Here is a 26611-nt window from a genome sequence, read left to right on the forward strand (position 1 = left end):
TGGTGAGATAACAAAAAAATGCAAGGCTCCATACCTAAAAACTATAGCTAAAAGTTATGGAAAGCTGTTATTTTCTTTTCTTATGCTTAAGGCTACATAGATTATGTACAGCAGTATGTAACTTAACATTTGCCAGATTGTTTCATTTTCTCTTTCCTCTCTTCAGACATTACTCCTTTTTTACTGTCACAGTTTTTTCTGTAACTCATAGGTGATGTAAGAAACATAATTTGGTACTAAATGGATCTATATGGCTATAGACAGCTCTTTCTGTTTAAAGAAGCATAACCTAATTGTTTTATCCTGATTGGTTAGTATTTTGCTCTCAGCAAAATTGAAAGTCTACTTCTTGTCTTTGCTTTTGTCATTGTGACAGAAGTTTGTATTTGGAAACATTTCCTGGTAGTAATATTTTGGAAACATGTCCTGGTAGTAATATTTTAAGTAGGAGATTTTGCATATAAAGATAATTCAATTTTGGTATTCATATTATATTTCAGGTTTTTTATTTGTTCTTTAAGATTATAGCCAGAAATTGTCTTTATCTCAGACAGAACCTTTGGCATTATAATTTTCTACTATTACTCTACCCCTATCTAGGCCCAACCACACAGACTGGCTCTAGAGCCAAGGGTGAGACAGACTTAATGACATTTCTGTTCATTGGTTTATGCTGAACCAAGATTTTATTAAAAGTGGTCGGGTATATTTGCCTTTTAGTATGAAAACTAGCTTAAATGATGTTAAGGTTATATTTAAGAACAGAGAGTCTTCTGTGTGGGAATTCCTCCCAGCATCTACAGAAACATTGTTGAGAACTTTAGCTGACTTCTGCAGGTGATATTAAAAATCCTGGATTCTAGTTCTAGCTCTTGGGTACCTTATTTGTAATCTGTAAAGGGTGGTGGTAAGGCTTGTAAGAGTTAGGCTTGTAAATGTTATGGAAAGAAAGGTATACTGTACATGCAGGGAAGAGAAATATTCATTTCTTTAGGGTCAATACAGTGGGTTTGAGCTATCTGGTTACTTGGTAAGTAGATTTTGTATTGACATTTCTGACTTAACTACTTTAAAAAAAATTATAATAGAAAAGTATTTTATGGGGAAAACGGAATACAGCTTTGTACTCATCATTACTTTTGTAATCCCAGTCTTCCTTATGTTGTGCTAAGATGTTTTCCTTAAGCTTATCTTAACGTTAGATTTCTAACTAAGTGATATGTAATTATGTCTATGTGTTTCTAGATATGTAATCAATGAAGTCCGTACACGTGATACAGATCCATCAACCTCAGATACTCCAAAAGAAAGTCCTATTGTACAACTGGTTCAGGAGGAAGAAGAGGAAGCAAGTCAATCTACGGTGACTCTTTTGGGCAGTGGTGAACAGGAGGATGAGTCGTCATCCTGGTTTGAGTCTGAGACACAAATACTTTGCAGTGAACTGACCTCAATTTGTTGTATTTCTAGTTTTTCGGAGTACATATATAAATGGTGCTCTGTTAGAATTGCTCTTTATCGTCAACGCAGCAGAACTGCTATGAGTAAAGGAAAAGAGTTTGTTTCAGCTCAGCCATCATTACTACTTCCTGTAGAATCAGTAGAGGTTTCACTATCACAGCCTCCCAGTGGAGATGTGGACAATGAGAACATGGAAAGAGAAGCTGAAACTGTTGTTCTTGATGACTTAAGTAGTGTGCATCAGGGTGATTTGATGAATCACACAGTGGATGCAATTGAAATTGAGCCAAGCCATCCTCAAAGTCTTTCTCAGTCTCTTCTCTTAGATATTACTCCAGAAATGAATTCACTGCCTAAAGTAGAAGGATCTGAATCTGTTAAATATGAGAGAGGACATACGCCATTACAAGTAATGCCCCAAGAGAGTTCTGTTGAGTCTGATGATGAAATGGGAAAAAAACCTGAGAGCTTTAGTTCTGTTGAGAAGCCCTCTGTTATTTATGAAACAAGTAAAGTTAATGAGATAGTGGACAGTGCTGTGAAAGAAGACATATCCTCCATAGAAATTATCACAAAGGTATCTGAAACAGTACCACCACCTTTAAACACAGCCATTGTGCCAGATAGTGAAGATGGGGAAACCAAAATGAGTATAGCTGATACACCAAAGCAAACAGTGACTCCGGTTATGGATCCTTCATTGCCTGAAGTAAAAGAGGAGGACCAGTCTCCAGAAGATGCCCTTTTAAGAGGGTTACAGAGGACAGCTACAGATTTCTATGCTGAATTACAAAATTCTACAGATCTGGGATATGGTAACGGGAATCTTGTACATGGATCAAATCAGAAGGAGTCAGTATTTATGAGACTTAATAATCGTATTAAAGCCTTAGAAGTTAACATGTCACTCAGTGGTCGCTATCTGGAGGAACTTAGTCAAAGGTAAGCTTTCTTATACATTATGCCTGTTTCACAGGGTAAGCTTGGTAGCTAAATAAGATCTACAAAGACATTATATTATAGTAATGTAATAAGCATGATTTTAACTGGAAAAAGAGGGCAAGCCACTTGGATGATGTTCAAAGCTTTCCAGAATTATTATCTGTTGTTATAAGTACTTAAGTAATGTGCCATTATTACCAGGTTATTTTTCTGTATATCGTTTTCTCCTCTATAATTTTTGTATTCTTACTGTTTTGCTGAGATTAGTCTCAAGCTCTTGGGCTCATGTAATCTTATCAGCCTCCTGATTAACTGGGACTGTAGGCATGTAGTAGCAGGTCCAGAATCGTTTTCTCCTTCTGTTGATTAGCAATTTTTTTACTGATTCCCAGAGAAGACATGGGAAAAGTACCTTAAGGCTTGTAGTACATCTGGACCGGGTATTTAAGATATGTAAAGATAAGAGAAAATCAGACAAGATTGCAGCTTTTATATATGCAGTCAAAATATGCAGCATTTATAATCAACATACCTTTTAATACAGATCACAGAATCACAGTTCTTTTGTCATAATTTATATCCTTTATTCCTTAGTGTCAGTATGCATATTTAGTGATTCTAAGACTTCAGACACAGTCTTCTTGTTTTTGTACCTGTATTCTGTTTAATATTCCGTAAATGTCTACTGTCTGTCTTAGAATTTCTTTCCCATACATTTGCCATCACTTGGGCACCAAATGTCTAGAGTTATTGACGAACACATTTTCTTATCCATCTTAATTTGAAATGCTACTAATGTAGATGTCAGTAAGGTACGGGAAAGGGAATTTGTTCCTGGTCTTTCCCCACTGTACTCCATCCCCAAGGAATCGCATTAAATATTTTATAGCAATGAGAAGAATAAACTTGATGTTCAGGCTCTGTTGGGCAATCCCTTTTGTATGTGTTACTATATTGTTCAGTCTTGACTAGGTCATTTTAAGAATAACAGATTGTCCAATCTCAAAATAAGAATTATTTTTCCAGTAGTCAGTGAATGAGAAAGTGAATTTAAATCAATTCTCACTCTATAGGTACCGGAAACAAATGGAAGAAATGCAAAAGGCTTTCAATAAAACAATAGTAAAACTTCAGAATACTTCAAGAATAGCAGAAGAACAGGTTGGTTTCTTCTTTATTGTGTATTTATTTTTTAGAAGGTAATATGATATGCATACTTTGTGGAGTGTGTTGCAATTATTGTGCATGTACAATGTGTAATAGATAGTCAGGGTAATTAACAAGTCACTTCAACTATTGTCAGTAATCTCTACTTTCAAATATATCATAAATTATTTTAACCAGTAGTTTTCCACTATTCTAAAGAAGAAATAGAAGAAATTCTCCCACTCGTTTATTGAACTTCTTTTCATCTTTTCCCCTTCCTTTCCTTTGTAGATTGACTTATTAGTTTGTACAAGTGAGTGAGACTATATGGCACATGTCTTTCTGTTTGTGATTCATTTTACTTGAAGTAATAACCTCCATATTGACCCACATTGCTACAAACTATATTTTTTTATTTTTATTTTTTTGTGGCTGAATAGTATCCCATTGTGTAAATATACCAGTGTTTTTTGTTTTTTGTCTGTCCATTCCCTGAAAGTCAACTTCAGTTAATGACATATTTTATCTGTTATAAATAATTTTGCCATAAATGCTGTAAATAGTTTTATCTCCTTTGGCTACCTACCTAGCAGCGTTTTGCTAGGTGATAAGGAAAGTCTGTTTTACCGTTTTGAGTAATTTCATACTATTCTCCATATGGTTCTTCTGATTTACATGTTACTCTGGATGTAAATATCCACTGACTTTAGTGGGATGTAAGTAGCAAAAGTAATGCTTATTCACATCATGTTTGGGAAGATATCTAGCTATTATCTCATCTAGAAAAAATATTTTGAACATTGAATATATCTTATGTATACAACCTTTCTGCAACTTTCTAAACCTGCAGAATATTTTGTGGTTTTTTTCTGTAGTACTCCTGTTGATTACAGAAAAGAACAGCTTTATTTCCTTTTGATCCTTCCATCTTTTTTATTTATCTCTTGGCCAGATGTAGATAATGATAAACAGTATGACTGGTGACAAGTTCATTCCTCTGTCTTAGGGAAAAAAATTTCATTATTAACACTTTTAAGTATGATGTGTGTGCTATCACAACTAACAAATTTTATATTGAGTTTTACTCTGATAATACTGTTATTTTCTCTCTATATATATATGATATCTAGATCTTGTGTCTCAAAGACCTGTATAAGTACTTGTAATCTAACAAATGTGTTGATTAGCAGTGTTAACCAGTTTAGACTTGTCTTTAGGTGTTTGCAAATCAGTGGTATATATGAGTTGAGTTTCAGAAGAAGTGATTTAGTAAATCACTAATTTAGTATTTTAAGAAGGTAAACTAGCCGGCTGGTAGTGGTGCACACCTTTAATCCCAGCACTGGAGGGGCAGAGGCAGGTGGATCTCTGTGAGTTCGAGGCCAGATTAGTCTACAGATCAAGTTCCAGGACAGGATCCAAAGCTACAGAGAAACCCTGTCTCAAAGGGGAGATGGGGGGGGGGGTGGTAAACTATACTAGAAAGAATCAAAGGTTTGCAGTAATGAACCCTTTTGTTTTATACAACCCTCTTTCTTCACCCACAACTGAGACTTAAAACTTCTTTGAATCTAAAATTGAAAATCATAGATCTAGAATAATAAATGGTTATGTAGTGTCTATGAGATCATAAGATAGTGTTTTCAATTTCCTGGACTTCTTCCTGCCTTTTTTCCTTCCTTCCCTCCTTCCTTCCTTCCTTCCTTCTGAAACTCATTAATAGGTTTAAAATTTTAGTATCATTTGTCTAGTATACAATTTGCATGAGAATAATTTAAATAAAGACATGTTGATTATAAAAGTTTCTCAAATAAATTTGGTGGTGACTTTGATGACCTTTTCACTGGTAGTGTAGCATCAGTTAAAATGACCACATGGCCGGGTGTTGGTGGTGCACGCCTTTAATCCCAGCACTCGGGAGGCAGAGGCAGGCGGATCGCTCTGAGTTCGAGGCCAGCCTGGTCTCCAGATCGAGTGCCAGGATAGGCACCGAAGCTACACAGAGAAACCCTGTCTCGAAAAACCAAAAAAAAAAAAAAAAAAAAAAAAAATGACCACATGTAGGTATGACATTCTGAATTCTTTATTTTTTTATTGTGAAAGATTTGTTTTTAAATAATTTATATTAAAATACTCTGTATCCAGAAACTTACTTCAAAGAAGCTTCATTGTGTCTTTTTACTGGCTGCCTTGCTTTTCAAAACACTTGGTGGGAGTAGCCAGTATGAGACTGGTGATCCACTAGTTCCTACCTATGGAAACAATGTTAATTAGGAAAGTCGCTCATTAGCTTCTGTTACATGGTATTCCACATGCTGGCAGTGAGTGACAAAATAATTCTTTTTGAAGGGAGACTTGAGCACAATCCCAGATTCTTAAGTGTTTTATATTTTTTTAATACTTTTCATCAAAGTTTATCCAGTAAGATCTTTATAAAAATGCATTTGAAAGGACTTAGTGGTTTATAGTTAATGTATAGATGAAATAAAGAAAAATGATAATCTTTTGTTATAGGATCAGCGGCAAACTGAAGCCATCCACTTGCTACAGGCACAACTGACCAACATGACACAGCTTGTTTCAAACTTATCAACAACTGTAACAGAATTAAAACGGGAGGTAATTGTCAACTGCCTCTGTTGTAAGACACGGTACACCTTGGAAAGGCTGTCAGAAGGGCAAGCTCATAACCAAACAAAACTGTCACTTACATAGAAATTTTCAAAACACTAAAATGTGTTATTTTATTGTTTGGGAACTACATTATGATAGTCTTTTGTAAAACATGTTTTCATGATTTGGTCTTAACTATAAGGCAGGTATGTTAATTCTGTCAGGTCTTTTGGAAAAAAGCAATTTAGTTTGATTTTTATTCTGAGCATTACAAATCATTGGAAATTATTAAGTAAAGCAATTATCTGTATCTTCTCAATAATGCTTAAAATGTTGAGAAATTCCTCATGTGCTGCCCTGTTGAAAGTTGTCTAAGGACAAGAGCAGAAACAGGAAAGGAACTCATTAGGGGGCAATTTCAGTGACATGGCTGAAGTTAACTTGAACTAGGATTTTAAAAGTAGAAAATAATAGGTTAGTTGAAATAAGTATATATTGAAAAGATAGAAAGATGATCCTTAATGAAATATTGGGTAGGACAGGTTAAGGAATTGAGATTGAGTCTAAGGGGTTTGATAACTGAGTAGTAGTTTAGTTGTATATAGTGGGAAAGGCTACTTACTAGCATGTTTATCCCTGTGGAAGAGAGTGCAGATGCAAAGACAAACTAAATGTTAACAAAACATTGTGGTGAGCATAGGTCTAAGGCATAAATAAAATATTCTGACTTTACTGCTTCTGTACCACTTTCATAGGTTTGAAAATTTTCCAAGGAAGAATTTAGATTAATAGTTAGTTTTCAAGCAGCATTCTCTGTATTATGGTTTTGGCACATTGACTATTTAAAATTATTTATTCTCTGAATTTTAGGTTCCGCTGTGTTTTCTTTAAGTGGTTTATTGTTGTAATTATTATTGTCTTTTCAGGTTTCAGATCGACAGAGTTACCTTGTTATGTCTTTGATTTTATGTGTTATCTTGGGACTGATGCTCTGTATGCAACGTTGTCGAAACACTTCTCAATTTGATGGAGATTACATTTCAAAGCTTCCTAAAAGTAATCAATATCCAAGCCCTAAAAGGTAAAGTAAGCATCATATTATACAGTTTTCTTCTTTCTTTCATTACTTTTTTTTTCCCCTCAAAGAAATGCTGAGCAGATAAAGGAACATGAAGTAATTCCCTCTTGAAACCAAAATAATAAAAACAAGATGGTCACTCACTGTACTTGGAGATAGCTCTATTGATTAATCGAGAGAAACTAATAACAAATGCTTCAAACCTTTTAATTGTTTTGGTTGAGAAGGAGGAGAATTCACACTGTAAGATATGACCATTACAGATTTGTTTTACTCACATTAGCAGTGTCTGGTGTGTTAAATTTAGGCTTGTTCCAGTGTTAAATGCAGTTATCAATATCCTCCATTTAAATGCCATACAATAAATTAGATACCATATACTCATTGTATGCAATGTTATTTTCTTAATATACTAGGTGTTTCTCTTCCTATGATGACATGAATTTGAAAAGAAGAACATCATTCCCACTCATCAGATCCAAATCTCTACAGTTTACTGGCAAAGAAGGTAGATTTCTGTGAATGTGGTGTGTGGTGTTTGTGGTGTGTGTGTGTGTGTGTGTGTGTGTGTGTGTGTGTGTGTGTGTGTGTGTGCATGCGCACACACATTCATTTAGTATGAAACTGGCTTCTGACATACGTATAACATACATGCTGTTGTTTGTGACCATTTGCAACCAAAAAATGAATCAAAGTTATCTTTGTGTTTGTGCTAGTCAAAGCCACTTTTATCATTTTCATACTTTAAACCTCTTTGTTCCTTTGAAAGCCCAGAGGGTGGGGAGGGGGACTTAGTTTTAATTAGCAATGAGTAGTTTTGCTTGCTCATGCTCCTGTTTAGAAGTATTTCTTTTTAGAAAGGGATGTTTGAGAAAGTTCAGCAGCTATGGAAAACCTGAATGCTCAATGTGCTCCCATAGCATCCTGTGCTTTTCTGCCTCCTCTTCTTGTGCAGGTAGGACCCTTTTTGTCTCTAGGAGTTTTGAGGCACTTTCATTGCCCCGGAGTTTATAATTGGGTTTCATTCAAGACATGCTAACATTGGATGAACAGGTGTATACTGTGTGACTATTTTCCTGTTTTAGTTCGTTTGTAATTAGTGCTTATTAAGAAACTTAAAAATTCATCCTTATAGCAATACTGAAATAACCAGTTAATTATATATTTGATTTAGCAGTGCTTTCTAAAAAATTAGCTGTTTTCTCTTTCTTTAGGATTTTAGTAATGAGCAGAATATTTCTCTTCAAATAATCACTCCTGAGCTTCACTAGTATAAGCTTTCCATATTGAATCCACTCCATGTGTAAGCTTAGATAATTATTTACAAACTCAGTAGCCTGTGTAATCCACATCCTAATTAAAAACCGGAGTGTACTATTAACACCTCCAAAACTACTTTATGCATTTTTGCCTCCCAGTGTAGCCAGTATTTTAGCATCTAATTGTTGTGAATCATCATGCCATTTAATATAGTTCATTCATTCCAATTCTAGCCCAGTATTCCACTGTACAGATGCTCCACATTAACGCATTTGTCTTTGAACTATTTTCATTTTGAGGCTACTACCTGTCTTTAAGCCACCCTGTACATACATCTGACAACAGAAATGGAAGTGGGAGTGCTGGGTCAAAGCATATGTGTCAGCTTTAGTAAATATCAGCACATGGTTTTCTAGAATGTTCTATGAATGACCTGCCATCAGCTTTAGATGGCTTCTTTTCAGCTTTATCAGTTGTCCACATCCTAGTAATAATTTAATGAATTGGGCCTTGTAGATTGGTATATATGCATTTCTTATTTGAGCTGTACTCATGCAGTTGGAACACACCTTGAGATGGTTTTTTGTTTTCATCAGTTACAGACTTATTTTAAATTAAGTGAACTAATATATTTTATTATTTTCCCTCTAACTCTTTAAAGACAAATAGAATAGGTTTTGTTCCTGATAAGAGAATTGCTTCTGTTTTGAACAGTGATGTGATCTTGACTTATCCTTACTTTTAAAGAAAGATGAGGACAATGGCAGGAAGGAACTGACTTCAGTCCTGATTCTGTTATTCATTTCTTTATCTCTCTTCAATTAAAACTTGTGGGGCATTTATCTTAGTCTGCCTTGAATTTTCCCATTTTGTATGTATTTTCACTTAGCTTAGAGGGAAGGAACCATGTCAAATTGTTTTTTGTTTTGTTTTGTTTTTAAGCAACAACATAAAAATGTATCATTTTAAGCATGTTTTAAGTATGAAATCCAGTAATGTTTAAATAAGTTCACATTGTTGTGAAACAGATCCTCAGAATATTTTCATCTCTACCTGACACCTCCTAAATACTATTGTGTTTTATGTTCCTTTTAATTTAACTACATTAACTATGCCATATCATGGAATCATGCAATCTTTGTCTTTCTGTGTGTGGTTTATTTTGTATAACATACCTTCAGGCTGCATCCATGTTGTAGTATGCAATAAGACTTTCTTTTGAAAGATGAATGATTGTCTACTTTGTGTATATACCACATTTTCTTTCCATTTTTCTTTTTATATTATTTCACTTTTATATGTGCCCACTTGCACAGCTGCAAGTGGAGGGTCAAGAACAACTTTGAGAGTCAGTTCTCTTCTTCTGCCCTGGACTTATGGATCCTAAAACTCAGGCTCAGGTTGTCAGCCTTGTTTCAGGTGCTTTATCCAAGAGGATTTAAGTAGCTTTCCCTCTTTGCTGTTTTAAGTGATGCTGTTATGAGCATGGGTGTACAAATACCACTTTGACAATCTTACTGTCAGTTCTTCTGGATATGTAACTAAAAATGGTATAGTTAGATCATGTGACAGTGTTTTTAATTTCCTTTTGAGTAATCTCCATTATTTCATAGTTATTGTTTTGCTTTACAATCCCAGCAGCAGGGTTCCATTGTTTCTGTACTCTCATACATGTTATTTCTTTCCTTTTTTTTTCCTAATAATAGCTATTCTAATGTCTGTGAGATCTTTTACTGTGCTTCAGTTTGCATTTCTGTAATTCATTGTATATATGTCTATACATATATACATAAACACAAGCACACTAGCATATAATTATAAATATAAATGTCCTATATTATGTACAAATATTTTCTATCTTTTTTGCACATAGATTTTTCACTATCCATTTTGCTTTTGTTGTCAGTGTCCTTATCTAGGAAATCTTGGTGAAATCCAGAGCCGTAAAACTTTTATGTGTTTTTATTCTACTTGGTGTTAATTTTTGTGTATGACATAAGGGTCCATTTTCCTCTGCACAATTTGTTGACTAGATTATCCATTTCTCACTGAGAGTAGTGTAAGCACCCTTCTCAAAACTCACTACAGCATATGCCTATATACTGTGATGCCATATTGTTAAATGTGTATGCACTTAGGACCAGTATGTCTTCTTGGAGTACTGATCCCTTACTCGCTATGCAATTTCTATTTCAAGGTCAAAAGTCTGCTTTGTCTCAAATGAATATGTCTTCTCTTTCTCTTGTACTTAAATGAAGTTTTTAGGTGATGCATAGTTGGATCTCATTGTCCGATTAACTGGTAGTCTCTGTTAATTGGATTGTTTAAACCATTATTCAAAAGTGGTTTTGACATATTTTTAGAATATTACCATATTATTGTTTTCCATTTGTTAAGTTTATTTGTTTCTATTTTTGTCCTCTATATTATTTCTATTCTTTTTTATGATAATTGAGTATTTTGCCTGATTCTTTTTGTTAGCATACCCAGCATAATTCTTTATAGATTACTTTAATGATTGCTTGTTTACAGTATTCATTTACAACTAACCCATCTCTACTTTTCAAATAAAGCTATACCCTTTCATAAGTATGGTTATCACAACAAAGTAATACTAAATACTGCCTCCCATCACTTACATTATTGTTCTTATTCATTCCACTTACACATAGATATAGACATAGCTTATATATACCTACAAAAGCATATTGGTATTAATTTGAACATAATTGTCTGTTAACCAGTTAAGGATAAGACAGAATTGTTTTTTCTTAATTCTGAACTATTAATATTTCTTGCAAAGCAGGTCTTCGGATTAACATAGTTCTTTCAGTTCTCCTTGTTTATGAAAGTCTATTTCTTCTCTTCAGAAGAATGCATAAGCATGATAAGAATTACATCTGATTTTTTCCAGAATTTCATGTATTCACATTCTACTGTTTCAGATTGTCTCTTCTCTTCTCTTCTGTCTTTTTATTAAGCTTCTGTTTGATCCTGTTGAAAAATGCCATAGTTATAGATCAAAGGCTTCCTTTTTAATTAGTAAAGTTAAATAGGTACAGAATTTTCTTTGTAAGAGTAGTTTAGGGTCTTTAGCTTAAGTTGTAGGAATGAAGTTTTCTGGTGATGTTAAAGCTCAGTTCCAAGAATCTGCCCATTTGCTAAGTATGTATTAACACATGACTTAGAACATTTGGTGTTGTGTTGGTGTACTGTACTCTCCATCATCATCATCATCATCATCATCATCATCATCATAACTTGAGGCTTTTTCCTAGGATGAAGTGTGTATTTATTTCCCTATTATAATACTTAGATTGGAAGTTATACACAGTCATTGTTCTTTATTGGTTACTTCAGGGAGGTACAAGTATTTACTGTCTAAAGATACTTTTTTTTTTTTTTTACCTCTTTCTGAGCCAACCCAATGATCTTATTAAGAAGTCCTTATTCTGTTTAACTTCCATGTTTTCATTATTTATTATGCTCATTTTTATGTTTTAGGTCAATTCTAGTTTGTCTGCTTAATTCTAATAACTCATGTTGTTAAATTCTATATTCATTGTTTATTCAGATTTGTCTGCATATTTCAATTGTCATATCATATCTAAACCTCTGAATTACCTTTTTTTTTTTTTTTTTTTTTCCAAGGGTGGGAGGTAGGGGGACTGCAAGATCTCTATGTAGCCCTGGCTGTCCTGTAACTCACTGTCCTGTAGATCAGGCTGGTATCTGATTCACAGAGATGTATCTACCACCACACCCCTTGAACTACTATTTTCATTTTTCTTTAGTCCTGTGTTGGATTTGTTTGGCTCTTTAGATCTCTACGTAGATATCTTTTGAGTAATGTGCGATTGTTTCCCCCTATGTATATTACCTATTCCTCAATGTCTTAACTCTCCAATTTTATACATGTATTAATCCATCTGTCTATATCCTCTTTATCTTATAAAGTTTCTTTTTTTTTTTTTTAGATTTCTTTTAAAATTAAGTATGTGTGGCTGTGTGAATGTAAATGCAGGTACTTGTAGAGGCCAGCAGATCCCCCAAAGCTATGAGCTTCTGACAGGGGTGCTAGAAACCAGACTCAGGTCCTCTGTGAGAGCAGTATGTGCTCTTAATCCAGCCCCCCTTTGCTACCTTTTGATACATTTTTGGTCATTGTTTTTTTCTAATCCATTTTTTAAGCTACATAGCTTACAACTATATCTGTTACTAAATTTATCCATTGAGTTTTAAATTTTACTTACCACATTTTCTGCTCCTAGGAAATCTCTGTTTTGTTAAAAAGCCTTGTCTTGTTTTTGTGGTTTGTTTTTCCAACTTTTTAATATTTAAACGTAGTTAAGTATTGTGTTTTTATAACCCATGTTTGATATCAGACACTTTCACCATGGTGCAGTCATCACATGATGCTAGTCTGTGGTTATCCTAAATACTTGTAAATCTGTTTATTTACTTGTATTTGTGAGCCATTGCTCAGTGTGCTATGTCTTTGTATGCTTATTTACCTTTGTGTGCTTTTCCACTTCAAAAATTATTTGTAGGGATAATTAAAGAGGCAGATTGCAGTGTCCTTGGCAGCTATTCAGTGGTGTTAGCTTTGCGTTTTTCTTTTCCCACCACATTTGTTTACAGTGTGGAAGTCAATCTGGCTAACAGCAGCATTCCTAGAAGAAGGCATCATGATGTTTTTAAAAAGCAACTGGAGATTAATGGCCTGATAAAAAATGGCTATTTAGAGGAATATTTGTCTATTTTTATGTACTTAATAGCTTTTCATGAGCTCTTTGGAAATAATAACACAAGTTGAAATTAATTGGATCATGTTATTAATATGTTTCTGGTATGTATAACTTTAAGATGAATTTGCTGGGTACTAAATTAGTCTGTCAGACTGAGTTGTTTTAACAAGTTGAATAGTGCTAAAGTTCTATAACTCTGCTTAGAGATATGTGCTTGTTGTAGAGAAAGGTAGGAGTGTCCTGAGTAACAGAATTTTTTAAACTGAAAGATAAATCTGTAGATTTAATGTACTCATCATGTCAGAATGTTTTTTTCCTGAGTGTGTGGTCACATGTTCTACATGTTCAAGCTGTTTCTATATTTTAGAGTTAATGGTTTTAATCAAAACTATAAAAGGTTATAAAAGCATTCCTGAATCTCTCTTTATGTTCTTCTAACTGGCATCTATATGTATGTGATCCCAGCTGCTTGACACACATCATTAATGCACCTTTCTGACTCCATCTTTTAGTAATTACCTATAGGCTTGGTATTGGATTGCCCAGTAATGTTATTGTTCTCATCAGGTGGCAAAAGGGTCTAGTCTAAGAGAAGGACCCTTCCTGTAGCAATTGATCACTGTTAATTAAAAATGTAAAATGTATACTTATTTGAATATTGGTTGTCTTCAGGGTTGATAATCAACCTTCCAATAACTTTTAACAAAATTCAGAGCCCACCTTACCCATTCTGGCTTACCACTTTTCAACGTAGAAATAATGATTATCCTGTCCTAATACCTATCATTCATTTCATTAATAAAATAATCACTAATGTTATTTGTGATGTTTAGTCATAGCATAATCTACTTTTCATTTTACATCCCCTTTTCTTACTTACAGTAGACCCGAATGATTTGTACATCGTAGAACCCCTCAAGTTCTCTCCAGAGAAAAAGGTAATACTCTCTTTCTTTTGAAGTTTGTTCTAAGCTGTATGATAGTAAATGAAAAACAGATACTGAAAATGTTAATGTATATCCCTTGGCATCATGTTTATTTTAATTTTTTGTTTTTCTTTTTTAGTTGTTTTGCGTGATTTTTGTTGTTTTTACGTTTATTTAGGGTGTGAAGGGCAGATGATAAGTTGTGGAAGTCAGTTCTCCACCCTGTGAGTTCTTGGCACCAAGTGCCTTTACCTGCTAAGCCATCTTGCTGGCCCTGCTTTTTGGTTTTTGAGACAAGTTCTCCCTCACACTGTAGCTCAGGTTTGCCTCAACTATGTTACGTAGCCCTTGATGCAGTCCTCCTGCTTCAACCTCCCAAGGGCTGAAATAATAGCTATGAGCCATCATACCCAACCATAATGTAATTTTCTTGTTTTTTCTTCCTTGTTTTTGTTTGTTTGAGATAAAGTTTTATGTATTCCAGGATGGCCTCAAACTTGCTACATGCCTGTGAGTGACTTTGATCCTCTGTCTGCTCCTTCTGACCACAGATACTAGGATTACAGACATGCTTTATGCAGTACTTGGGATCAAATCTGGGGCTTCATTTCTACTATATAAGCAATTTACTAAATGAATTGTCTTCCTGATTCCCATATGTTTGCTTTCAGTGGTGATAATTGTGTAAATAATATCTAGAGAGATCATCAAACCATGGCCTATTTTTATTTTCTATGATAGGAGCCAGTAACTATTTTCTCATTTTTATAGGATTGCAAAGTAAAAGCCCCAAAAACATTAAAAAGATGTTTGAGGCCTACAAAGCCTAAAATATTATTATCCAACCCTTTAGAGAAAAATGTGCTGGTTGTTGGGTCTTTATTTACTGAGCTTCTGGTAGATCCCAGAGACATTGCAAGCACTGTTCTGTAATCTTCTCAACAGCCTATCTGTGGTCTTAAAAATAACAACATGACATAGGCTGTTTACTTAGATGTCTCATTGGATACTAGGCAATATTTACTGTCTTAAGATTTTTTCTCCTTTGCTGTAAAGCCTGATTTTCTTTTTAACCTCAAATTACATAACACTTATTTGATTAGTAATAATTGTCTATAGGTAATAGAATTTCTGATTAGTGCAAAGCAGGTTACAATTTGATTCTACCTTCAGTACTTAATATTTTGTAACTTAGACAGGGAGCCAAATCTCTAAAGCTTGATTTTTCTCATATAGGAGCCCAAAACAAACCTTTCAAGGTTAACATATAAAATACACAAGAAAGTAACCAGTATAACATTTGACATATAGAAGTATTCAGATATCAATTACCTCTGCCTCAGAGTATACACAATTGGCTGTAAGCAGTTGAACCTTTGAATTTACAAAGTGGGGTGTCAATGATACTATCTATTCACAACAGAGTGGGGAGAAACACTGCTTTACTTCTCATAGGCAATAGTACTTTGCTTATATCTCATATCTAATAAGAAGGAATAATTTCTGTGCCTCCTTTTATTTATGTTATAGAAGAAACGTTGCAAGTACAAAACTGAAAAAATTGAGACAATAAAGCCTGCAGACCCTTTGCACCCTATAGCCAATGGAGACATAAAAGGAAGAAAGCCCTTTACGAACCAGAGAGATTTTTCTAATATGGGAGAAGTTTATCATTCTTCTTACAAGGGCCCTCCATCTGAGGGAAGCTCAGAAACTTCATCACAGTCAGAAGAGTCCTATTTTTGTGGCATTTCAGCTTGTACAAGTCTGTGCAATGGACAGACCCAAAAGACAAAAACTGAAAAGAGGGCTTTAAAACGAAGGCGGTCTAAAGTCCAAGACCAAGGAAAGTTAATAAAAGCTCTTATACAGACTAAGTCGGGGTCGTTGCCGAGCCTTCATGACATAATCAAAGGAAACAAGGAGATCACCGTGGGAGCATTTGGTGTTACAGCAGTCTCGGGACATATCTAAAAGGAACTGAACATTCATACTGAAGACTTTTTTGTTGTTCTTTGAAGAACAGCCTGTGGTATTTGAAGGGTTTAGGGGAGGGATGAAATATTAGGGAAAGTATTCAAAAATTATGTTTTTTCACCTTTTTAAAAAGGAGATAGGATTGTGTCAATCTTGGCTGATGAGCTACAGTTTTACAAGGCTGTTCTCTTCCTATAAGGATGATGATAGACATTTTATAAAGTTTTTTTTTTTTTTCACAGATAATTACTGGGACAAAAGTAATTTGGAAGCCCAGTTCCTTGGGTAGGATAGGAATGAAAGCCTAACCCTCTTCCTTCAGCTTGGTTCCTATTTCTTGCACCTTCCCATATTTATGTGCCTTTTGTCTATTTATAATGCCACTGGAAGAGGAGGGAGGACTTTTCTGTCATTTGTTTTGTAACTTTATAGGTTTTTGAAGCTGCAAACACTACAAGGCTTTAAGGTGGTTGGTGCCTGAAGCTCAGCAGTGTGGGTCATTTGCATAAAGATCCTAAAGACTTGCCAACTTAGAGTTGCTCAGTAATCTCACTGGAAATACTGCGGAAATGTTCGAAAGTCCTTTTACATAAAAGGTGATGATTTCATCCTTGCTTTCATTTAATTTAGTTGGATTGGGCTATTTTTTTTTTCCTGAGTTTTTAACTCAGTGAAATGGTAAGATATTTTCTTGGAAATGACAGGTATCTGAAAACAAATTTATTATAAATTCACCTTTAAACACACTTAACTATTTGTGAAGATTTTTTTATGTTGCATTCTAAATGTTCACAGTAAACACTAATCCTCCAAATGTTCACATCACCAAGACCAGGTTTCCCATGGTCCAGTCACTGCCTTTGTACATAGTCACATGAGCAGCCAGTGAGTGTGTCAGGCCTTACTCAGTTAAATTGGTTAAGTCTAAAAGGATTATGATTCCTTGATGTTTGCTTTTGTTGGCTACAGTGTGCAGATATATATGTATGTGTTGTCGACATCTGTCTTCGTTTGTCCTTTTTTCCAAGTAATTGGCAATGCCTGTCTGAGGAAATTGATTTTTTGATGTGTGATTGTACAGAGATGAGTGAAAGTGAAATGTGTTTCTTTTTTGAGAGAGAATTGACCATTTTGTGTTGTGAAATTTGTTATAACTTATTGAGCACTTTTGTTAATAATTGTTTTTAAATTTGTCTAATACCTATCTTGGTATTGTTTGTAATGTGATTGATTTATTTAAAGCCTTTTTTGTTTAAGTTGCTGCTTTAGGTTAGCAATATGTTGTAGGAGATAATTTTTTTTTCCCTTCCAGTCTGCACAATTAGCCATTCAGAGCAACAGGACCTGAAGGTATAGCAGGCCCTTGAAAAGAAGTCCAGATGAGAGTCAAGCTAGAGTGGGAAGTCACACTGTTGTATGTTGTGAAAAGAGGGTTTTAAATATGTAACTACAGAGCTGTAGTACCATTAGAAACTGTGAATTTCCAAATAAATCTGAACACTTGTCTTTATTAATTGCTGGCTCTTCTGTCCTTTAAAAGACTGAACATGTTTATTAATAATCTCTGGTCATCGATTTAAGTTGTTTGTTTTTTGTTTCTGTTGTGCCATCTTTCAGGTTAAATATAGCAGAATTGCTCACATTTCAGGCAGCCATAATATATACTTTCACCTAAACATTCTGTTTCCTAATAATCATAGTTCACCTTTTCACTGAAACGATGGTTCTAATAATAAGATGCATATCTACCCAGAGAAAGTTTTAGTGAGTTTTATTTCTCCTCCAGGTTATTACTACACCCAAGAGGAAAAAAATAAAAACTCAAACCTTTACTTTAATGAATAAAGATTCTTGCCATCAGCAGATTTGTGTCTGGTAAAAAGCAATAATCAAAATCCAAGGGCTGTAAAATCCTAAAATTTTGAATTCTCAATTTTTTGGAGGATTTGTAGCACTTTTGGATTTTCAATTTTGGAGCTAAGGATGCCTACCCAGTGTATATAATTAACAGAATCAAAAAACACTCAAAATTTAGAGACACTGCTCCCAAGTGGTTTAGACAAGACATACTCAAACCTTTACTGGCACTGTGAGGGATTTCTGCTTAATTTGAAGTGGGCAGATCCACTTCTAGCTTGGATATTTGAGGTGGGAAGACATATCTTGAACCTTCATTTTTGGGTTTTAGTTAATTCCAGATGTAGTTGAGTTGACAACCAAGAATAGCCATCACAAGTCAATCCCTTGTCAACTTGACACGCAATCATATATCCTTATGTCATGATTAACTCCAAATAAAAATAGTAACAATGTCATAATTACACCTAAATCAATATAACTATCCCGAATACAGTTACAGGAACATTATATATTTAGCCAGGTCATAGTTACACCTAACACAATATAGCTATCCCTTGTATGACCACAGATGCATTATGAATTTAGAATAGGTGGCAATGTCCCTATATGATAGCCACATTCTCTTAATGTTATATCACAATAAATTGTTTAAGGAAAGAAAACACAAGTATCTGTATCAATGCATTCTTAACAAAACATACCAGAAAATTTCAATTATAATCTTTATTCCTGCAACTGATCATGTGGCCTTAGCTGATATTTATAACTACCTTTCCCTACTAGTGTTTATGCAACCTAGACCACATTTCTCTAGCTTTCATGGTACCCATGAATGTACTTCCATAGTAGCTACAGCTAGACACAGCCTGGTGTGACTGGTGTGGTGTGGCTTGCGTACCAGATGAGTTCTTTGCAGAGAAAAATCCCACCTAGGTTTCTGTTTTGTTTTGAGCATTCTCTAAGAGCAGTGGTTCTCAGCTTTCCTAATGTTGTGACCCCTTAATATAGTTTCTTTATGTTGTGGTGACCCCCGACCATGAAATTATTTTCATTGCTATTTCATAATTAATTTTGCTACTGTTATGAATTGTAATATAAAAATCTGTTGTTTTCTCAGCGTGAGCCCTATGAAGGGGTCATTCGTCTTGGAGGATTAGGATCTATTTGGATTAGTGTGTGTGTGTGTGTGTGTGTGTGTGTGTGTGTATGCAGAGGCCAGAAGAGGTATTGGATCCTCTTTGGATCCTCTGGTGCTGGAATTCTAGGTAATTGTAAGCCATGCAGTGTGTGAACTAAGAACCAAACCCTGGTCCTCTGAAAGAGCTATAAGTGCTCTTAATTGCTGAATCATCTCTCCTGCCTCTCTCTGACCCAGAATTCATTCTCCTGTGCTCACTGTTTTACTGACTGATTTGTAATTATAAGTAAAAAATAGTTTGTATATCCAAATGAATATATTTATATTTAGAATTACTTTGTCAAGTTCCCAAGACTTCCCTTTGAACTTTTGTTTTAATTAAAATATAAAAATCAGTATATAGAGAAATGTTTATTTCAAAATGTTCAAGTCTTTTTGAAGCTATGTAATTATCTTAGGATTGCTGTAATATGCAATTCTCATATTTTTATATTACTGTTGCTGTTATAAATGAAGTGCTTCCAATATATTTTCCAATACTTTTGATAGTATGAAAAAAAAGACAGGTTTTATTTAAATATGTTATTACTTTACCTTACTGGATTACACTTTTTTTCTCTGATTCTTTTTCAGGTAGCCAGGTAAGTCTACCCACATCACATTTATATCATTTCTTATACCTGCATTCCTTTTGCTTTTATTTCCCATTTACTAGAACTTCACAAACAATTCTAAGCAGTAGGGAATGCTAGTAGGCATCATTTTTCTGTGTATAAATTAGAAATTTTACAGTGGTTTGTGATTAATAGTAGCAGTTAGTTTCAGATAGATGCTCTGAAACTTGGGTGGTTGCCTCACGATGGAATCGTAGCACCTGGATTGGCTTATGGGGGAAAACTGCTGTGGGTTTGAGGTGAGCTTGAGCTGCAGAGAGAGAGAGAGACCCTGCCAAAAAGCAAACAAAACAAAAACTTCATTATTTTGCTGAAAGTTCTTTCTTAGTTTGGAATACATGGTGGATTTTATTAAATTCTTTTGAGCATCAACTGAGTTAGCACTTTCCTGTGATCTCCCTTGTGAAATGACCTATTTACTGGGGTGATTCAGTACTGAATCAACCTTCATGTTGTTTGGAGAAGTCAACTTGGATTTTGAGTCTGCTGTTGTGCTCTATATTAGTTGGCTAGGTAAGCTATGTTTTCATAACAAATCTGAAACCTCAGTGGATTAACATGAAATTATTTGACATTATGTAAAGTCTGATAGAGCCTGGTGGCCTTCCTCTATTGTCTTAAGACTCCCTGGAATGCACAGTGTCAAAAAAGGAAGAGTGGGCAAAGGACCACATACCTGTTTGAGCACCTCAAATGAGGAATGAAATGTTATTTATATTCTTATTTCAATGTTGAAGTCAGTGACATTACCCCAGACTAAGCAAACTTGGGAGATTTTCCTGTTTCTCTGCCCCAATATGTTTTGCAATAATTTTAAAAAGTATAGGGGAAAGGTAGAGGTTTGATTTAATCATTTTAAACAGTTTACTGAATTGTATTCAGTAGGAGGGAGTGTGGTGAGCAGGCTCTGAAACATTTCCAATCTTCCCTCTTCCTATTTCTATAGAAATCTTTGATGCTGGTATCCAGGCCATGGTTTGCTAAGGTACTGCTCTGGGCATACTTTCCCAGTTAAAGTTTGCATGTGCATCTTCACAGTGTACTTCCCTCACTTCTCTCCAGGTTGCTAGACACTTCCCTTATCCCTTCCTTGAAGAGCAAATGCACATTCAGAACTGTTTCGTGTGCCTGTTTACATTGTTAGGCATTTCATTTGACCTTTTAGGATCTGTTTGTCTTAAGAGTATGGCTTAGTTTAGCTCCCAAGCTTTTACCCTTTAGCCAGTGTTCTTACCTAGTGTTTTCCTTTGAACTAGTAATGTGTTTATTGTACTGCCTATATTAACTGATTATTCTGAATGAATGGACTATGTAATTGTTTTTAATTCCATTATTCAGGAATTACTGCTGGCTTGCTTTCTCAGCTTTTATCTGTATTAGCTATAGGGGCTGTATTTTCCAGAATGCAGTATCTCATGTACTGCATGTCCACTATCTCCTGGGACATTATTTGTCTAATGGATATAGAAATAAATTTAGAAATCTCAAAAAGCAGCCTGCATGACAAAGATGCGCATCCTATCTTCTGACTAGTATTCTGTCTGAGCCCTGGGGCATATAATGCATGAGTTATAAGGTACATTTTAATCTTTGTTCTTCCCTTACATAAACTTGTTTCATGATTCCTATACACCTAGATGGCAATAAGACCTTGTCTCTCCTTCCTTCCCCTCTCTCTGTATATGTGGATATATGGGTTTGGGCATCCTTGCATGTGTGTGTGTGTGTGTGTGTGTGTGTGTGTGTGTGTGTGTGTGTGTGTGTGTATGCAACATGTGTATATTATATATACATATATGTGATAGCTTATATATAATTTGCATATTGTGATGTTAACCTCAATTCCATTTTCAACTTGATGAGACTAGCATCAGATCTAGACTCCTGGGAGTTGGGAACTTTCCTGTGGAGGATTGATTACTTTAGGTTATATGAGGTAGGAAGACCTCACTAGCAAGGATCCTGGACTGCATAAAAAGGAGAAAGTAGACTGTGCACAGACACCCATTGTTCCCTTCTTCCTCACTCTAAATGCAACGTGACCAGCTGCTTTAAGCTCCTGTTCTCTTTGACTTCCCAATAATGATGGACTGTACCTTGAGCTGTGAGCCAAAATAAAATGTTTATGTATGTTATTTTTGTTGTTGAGTGGCCAAAGGCATCTCAGGGAAAGAAGAGTTGTTTTGGCTCATAGTTCACAGAGAAGTGGCAAAGAGCGTGTGGCAGAAGCTTGTTTACATGACAGCTATGTACCAGGAGGCAGGGAGTGGGGCCACAATCAGGGGCAGGGTATAGCCCTCAAAGATTCATCCCTAGTCACCCATTTCTGTCCACCAGAACCAATGTCATAAAGGTTCTCCAAAGGGAGCCATCACCTGGAGACCAGGTTTTTAAATGCATGAGCCTGTGGGGGACATTTTAGACCTAAACCATAGCTATATATACACCTAAAAACTAGATATGTGTGTGTATGTATATATATATATATATATATATATATATATATATATCCCAATATATGTATATATACTTTACATGTGTATGTGTGCATTTATTTTATAAAATGTATTTGCAGAAATATTTTATCAGACATAAGTGCTACAAAAGTAAATACAAAATAATACAAAATATACATGTTTACATATTGCTTATAAGTACATCATTTACATATTCAAAACTATAGCCTGTTTTGTTCATGATTCTCAATGTCTTACTAGTACAGAACAACAAAAACAAACACACCACATACAATTTAGTTCAATACAAACATGAGCACAGAAAGTTTGAGCAATTAAGTATTTTGAGCAAAATAAGATGTCCTAGTTTATTTTTAACCACTGTATTTGGTAATAAAAGTTTTATTCTATTTTGTTTTCTTAGCATATATTTTTATGATAAAGACTAAATTTCTGTTTAATAGGCTTTCTCTCTTTTTTTTTTTTTTTTTTTTTTTTTTTTTTTTTTGGTTTTCTGAGACAGGGTTTCTCTGTGGCTTTGGAGGCTGTCCTGGAACTAGCTGTTGTAGACCAGGCTGGTCTTGAACTCACAGAGATCCGCCTGCCTCTGCCTCCCAAGTGCTGGGATTAAAGGCATGCGCCACCACCGCCTGGCCATAGAAAGGCTTTCTGAAGTTATAGTAAATTAAAAAAAAAAAAAACTCACTTTACTTGAAAGCCAACCAAAAAGTCATTTATTAAATAAAGGATGGAAGAGAGACACTAATTTCTGTTTGATGTATTCTGGTAATTTTTCATTTTCTCCATACCTGGTTGTCAGACCATCTGGTGATGTGTAGCTGATGGAAGACACCCCTGCTTGGACAACCAACTGCGAACCATCATTAAACTGAACCCACACAGCTCCACTAGTTAGCTGTGTAGCCCAACCAACATTTTTCACAAAAACAGTTTTCAAAAGCTGCGCTGATTTAGGAAGACTCGAAGAAGAGAAACTTGCTCCTGTGGCAGTGGCTGTGTGGCCAAGTCCTTCAGCTGTAGCAGTAGAAGGATTGTGTACTGGTGCCTGTGTTGGAAATGCACTATTCATGCTCAATCTGCTCTGATGCCTGCTCGCCCTTTGAGTAGCTTAGGTCCACAGGAGGTGGAGATAAGGCTTTAGGTGAACTAGTATTATCAGGTTTTCTTCCTATAATTATTGAGAAGAATGAAGAGCTCCTGCTTCTCTTTTCCTCTTCTGAGATTACAGATTCCAGTGCCAAACAGACACGGTGACTCTCATTAGCATGGTCCATATATATTTTCATTTCCTCTTTCAAGCTCATAATTTCACTTTCATTTTTTAAAGTATAAGATTTACCAGATTTTTCACTCATGTGAATTAAATCTTCTGTTTTGTGTATTTTGGCTCCATTATAAAACCAAACCTCGAAATCAGCATCAAGAGAATTCTCCATCAAAATACATTTAGCATATCTTGTAAAATAAGTGATTTGGGGAGTTTTAGACCTTACGGATTGAATAAATCTGGAAGCATACTGATATTTCCGCCAGTATTTTTCTGGTAAATTGTCAAAGCTGTATCTACTGATGTTGTCAGTAGGCAAGGGTGGTTTATTAGCAAGAGGAAAGCCTCTTCCATCATTTGGGTAATAAACAGTGATCATAGTCCCGTCGCTAGATATCTGAAGAACTTCCTTCACATGTTCTTCAGATGTACATTCTTTTAGAAGCTCCACACATACTTCCTCTGAATCTAGGATGCTCACCACAGCCTTTTTTGGTTTTCTGTCTGATTGGTTTAATCTGTGAGCAATCAAAGGAGATGTAATGCTTCGTAAGGAAGGTTTCTGGTGACCCAGTGTTGACTCCATACTCTTCTTGCTTTGTTCAGAATGGGGATGGAAGGCCAGCTCTTGTTGCATAATCTCAGGTTTACTATGATGTGCAGTCATAGTAAACTTTGTCGTACTCAGCTGGTTTACAGGATGAACATTAGCAGAATTATCAGCATTCTTGGTGGCTCTTGTATCAGTCCAAGCATTTCTTAACATGTCCGAATCTGGATAGCCCTGGAAATCTCTGCTTGGGTTAGTGGTTTTGTGCTCATTAGTTTCTCCCAAATGAGCATTCGTTTGCAGATTCCCAAACCACTGCTGTGCCATTTCCATCTGAGGCATCTGGTCTGCAAATGGAAAAGGAGTTTCTCCTAGACAATGGTGATTGGAACTCTCTTCATTTTCATCCAGGGATCTTCTGGGCTTTGAAAGCATTTCTACTGAATGACAACGTTCTATTGAGTGTTTTTGCTTGAGACTGATTAGAAGTGCTAGATCTATCAGAGGAATGAGCTCTTCGAAGGTATCTAGAATGCGACCTTTCTTCTGCATCTTCAATTAATCCTCCTCGTCCCCAATTATTAGCTTCTTGGTCTGGGTTTCCCCAATGTGTACAAAAATTGCTTCCATCTCCTGAAGAAAAGTCACTTAAATTCTTATTTTTTAGAAATACAGTAATTTTATTTGGAACTGACTGACCAATCAAAAGTCTTCTTCTGTCAGGTAAACTACTACTCAAACTGGTACTGGAAGAAGCTGTAATTGTTGTGGAAATTGTGACATGCCCACTATCCATTGACTCCTCTACAGTCCCCAAGTCTTTACTTTTTGTTGAAAGATTTCGTGACATAAAAGGATGGTGCAACACAGAAGACAGACTTAACTGATCTGCAGGATTTCTACGAAGCAACTGGTGTATAAGGTCCTGGGCCTCTCGTGACAAAAAGGTTGGCATTTCATAATCTGCCAATACTACTTTATTCAATGTGTTCTTGACTGTATCAGTGTCAAAAGGGGGGCTTCCAATAAGTAATGTATAAAACATACAGCCCAATGACCCAATATCAGATTCAAGTCCATGTGCACTTTGAGTTGCAATTTCTGGTAACATATAATTAGGAGTTCCACAGAGTGTGTAGTGCTTTTCATGAGGCATTTTCAGTTGTGTTGCCAGTCCAAGTCAGCCATTTTTATGTTCATATTACGTGTAAGCAAGATGTTAGAGAGTGTGAGGTCCCAGTGTTATATGCCATGAGAATGATAACAACATTCCTGTGATGATCTGATGCATGAATTGCCTAGCTTCACTTTCTGAGAAAGGTTTCGTTCGGTTCTTTAGATACCTGTTCATTTCTCCATTATGGAACATTTCTAATACCAGGTACCCGTAATTGTTATCTTCAAAGTAATTATAAAGCTTCAAAATAGAAGGGTGCTTCAACTGGCAATGTATTTTCACCTCATTATGGACTCTCTGTACCATTCCAGCTTTGTACATGGCTTTCTTATCTGTCATTTTGATTGCAACTTCCAAACCAGTGTGAATGGACTCTTTGTAGACACCAGCAAATGATCCTTTACCAAGTAGAATTCCAACCTTAAAGTCCTCGATCCTCTTCCCCGATGCACGCCGCCATGTTCCCGGGCATCCGGCGCCCCAGACTCGGCCTTGTCGCAGTCCCTCCGAGGCAGCGCTCCCAGCAGCCAGCGGGTCTTGGAGCCCATCAGGCTGCCTTCTCTATGCCTCCGCTGCCAACGCCACCGAAAGGTACCCCTGGTACCTCCTGAGGCCTGGGCGGCGCCTCGGTGCTCCCATTTTGAAAAATTCCCGCCGGTCTCTTCCCAGTTTTTATATTTGTAGTTTTATAGCTAGTTGTCGGAAATGCTGTGCTGGGAATACCAGTCAGAAACCACTTTGTTTTGTTTTGTTTTTTTGGGACGCTTCACAAATTTGCATGTCATCCTTGCTCAGGGGCCATACTAATCTCTGTATCGTTCCAATTATTTTAGTATATGTGCTGCCGAAGTGAGCACAGCTCCATAACTCTCAAACCCTAACTTTCATAAAAGGACGCTTTAGAGTTTTTCTAGGAGTAATGGTGAGCTGACCTCCTTAAGGGATCCAAAGGAAAGTATGGGCCTGAAGATATGCCTTTTGACCTCCATTTCTTGTGATGGTATAAATTTAAGTAGTATGCTTAATAAGCAGAGCTAGAAAAGCAACTACTGGCTTCTAGAAGGGACGAGTTCTTCCGGTGTTTCTGTATTACATTTGGTCAGAACTCCTTATTGCTGTGAGTACCACAGGCTACAAAGCAGTCCCAGATAAAAGACAAGAGTAACGTTTCCTTCCCATTGAGCTACTCTCTTCCCACGCCAGAGCAGAGATGGGTTAGAGCCTGGATAACAGAGGTCATAGCATCACTGACCATTTGTTTGCCTTTTCTCCCTTTATTGGTTGTGTCAAAGCCATCTGTAGATTGGAGTGGGGTAA

General features: G+C 35.8%; 1 protein-coding gene, 1 non-coding gene and 1 pseudogene across 5 annotated transcripts in view; 1 reads left to right on the plus strand and 2 right to left on the minus strand.

The window, feature by feature from the left end:
• Positions 1 to 17665, plus strand: part of Suco (SUN domain containing ossification factor) — a 59582-nt gene extending 41917 nt beyond the window's left edge. For 2 of the 4 annotated variants that reach the window (XM_027417230.2, XM_027417232.2), the window contains 7 exons: positions 1246 to 2403; positions 3477 to 3564; positions 6064 to 6168; positions 7089 to 7243; positions 7657 to 7748; positions 14131 to 14186; positions 15705 to 17665. In XM_027417230.2, the coding sequence (XP_027273031.1) occupies positions 1246 to 2403; positions 3477 to 3564; positions 6064 to 6168; positions 7089 to 7243; positions 7657 to 7748; positions 14131 to 14186; positions 15705 to 16148 (2098 nt within the window). In that variant the 3' untranslated portion in view covers positions 16149 to 17665. Of the gene's footprint in view, positions 1 to 1245; positions 2404 to 3476; positions 3565 to 6063; positions 6169 to 7088; positions 7244 to 7656; positions 7749 to 8097; positions 8130 to 14130; positions 14187 to 15704 lie in introns of those variants that run through there. The other 2 variants (XM_027417231.2, XM_027417233.2) reach the window with 2 other exon arrangements.
• Positions 17666 to 22981: 5316 nt separating this feature from the next.
• Positions 22982 to 25754, minus strand: LOC100754293 (annotated as a pseudogene).
• Positions 25755 to 26044: 290 nt separating this feature from the next.
• LOC113833700 lies at positions 26045 to 26151 on the minus strand. Its single transcript, XR_003485886.1, has one exon. It is a non-coding gene; the product is annotated as a U6 spliceosomal RNA (small nuclear RNA).
• Between the last annotated feature and the right edge of the window lie 460 nt (positions 26152 to 26611).

This window comes from Cricetulus griseus, chromosome 5 (genome assembly GCF_003668045.3).
Source record: "Cricetulus griseus strain 17A/GY chromosome 5, alternate assembly CriGri-PICRH-1.0, whole genome shotgun sequence".
Classification (NCBI taxonomy): Eukaryota; Metazoa; Chordata; class Mammalia; order Rodentia; family Cricetidae; genus Cricetulus; species Cricetulus griseus.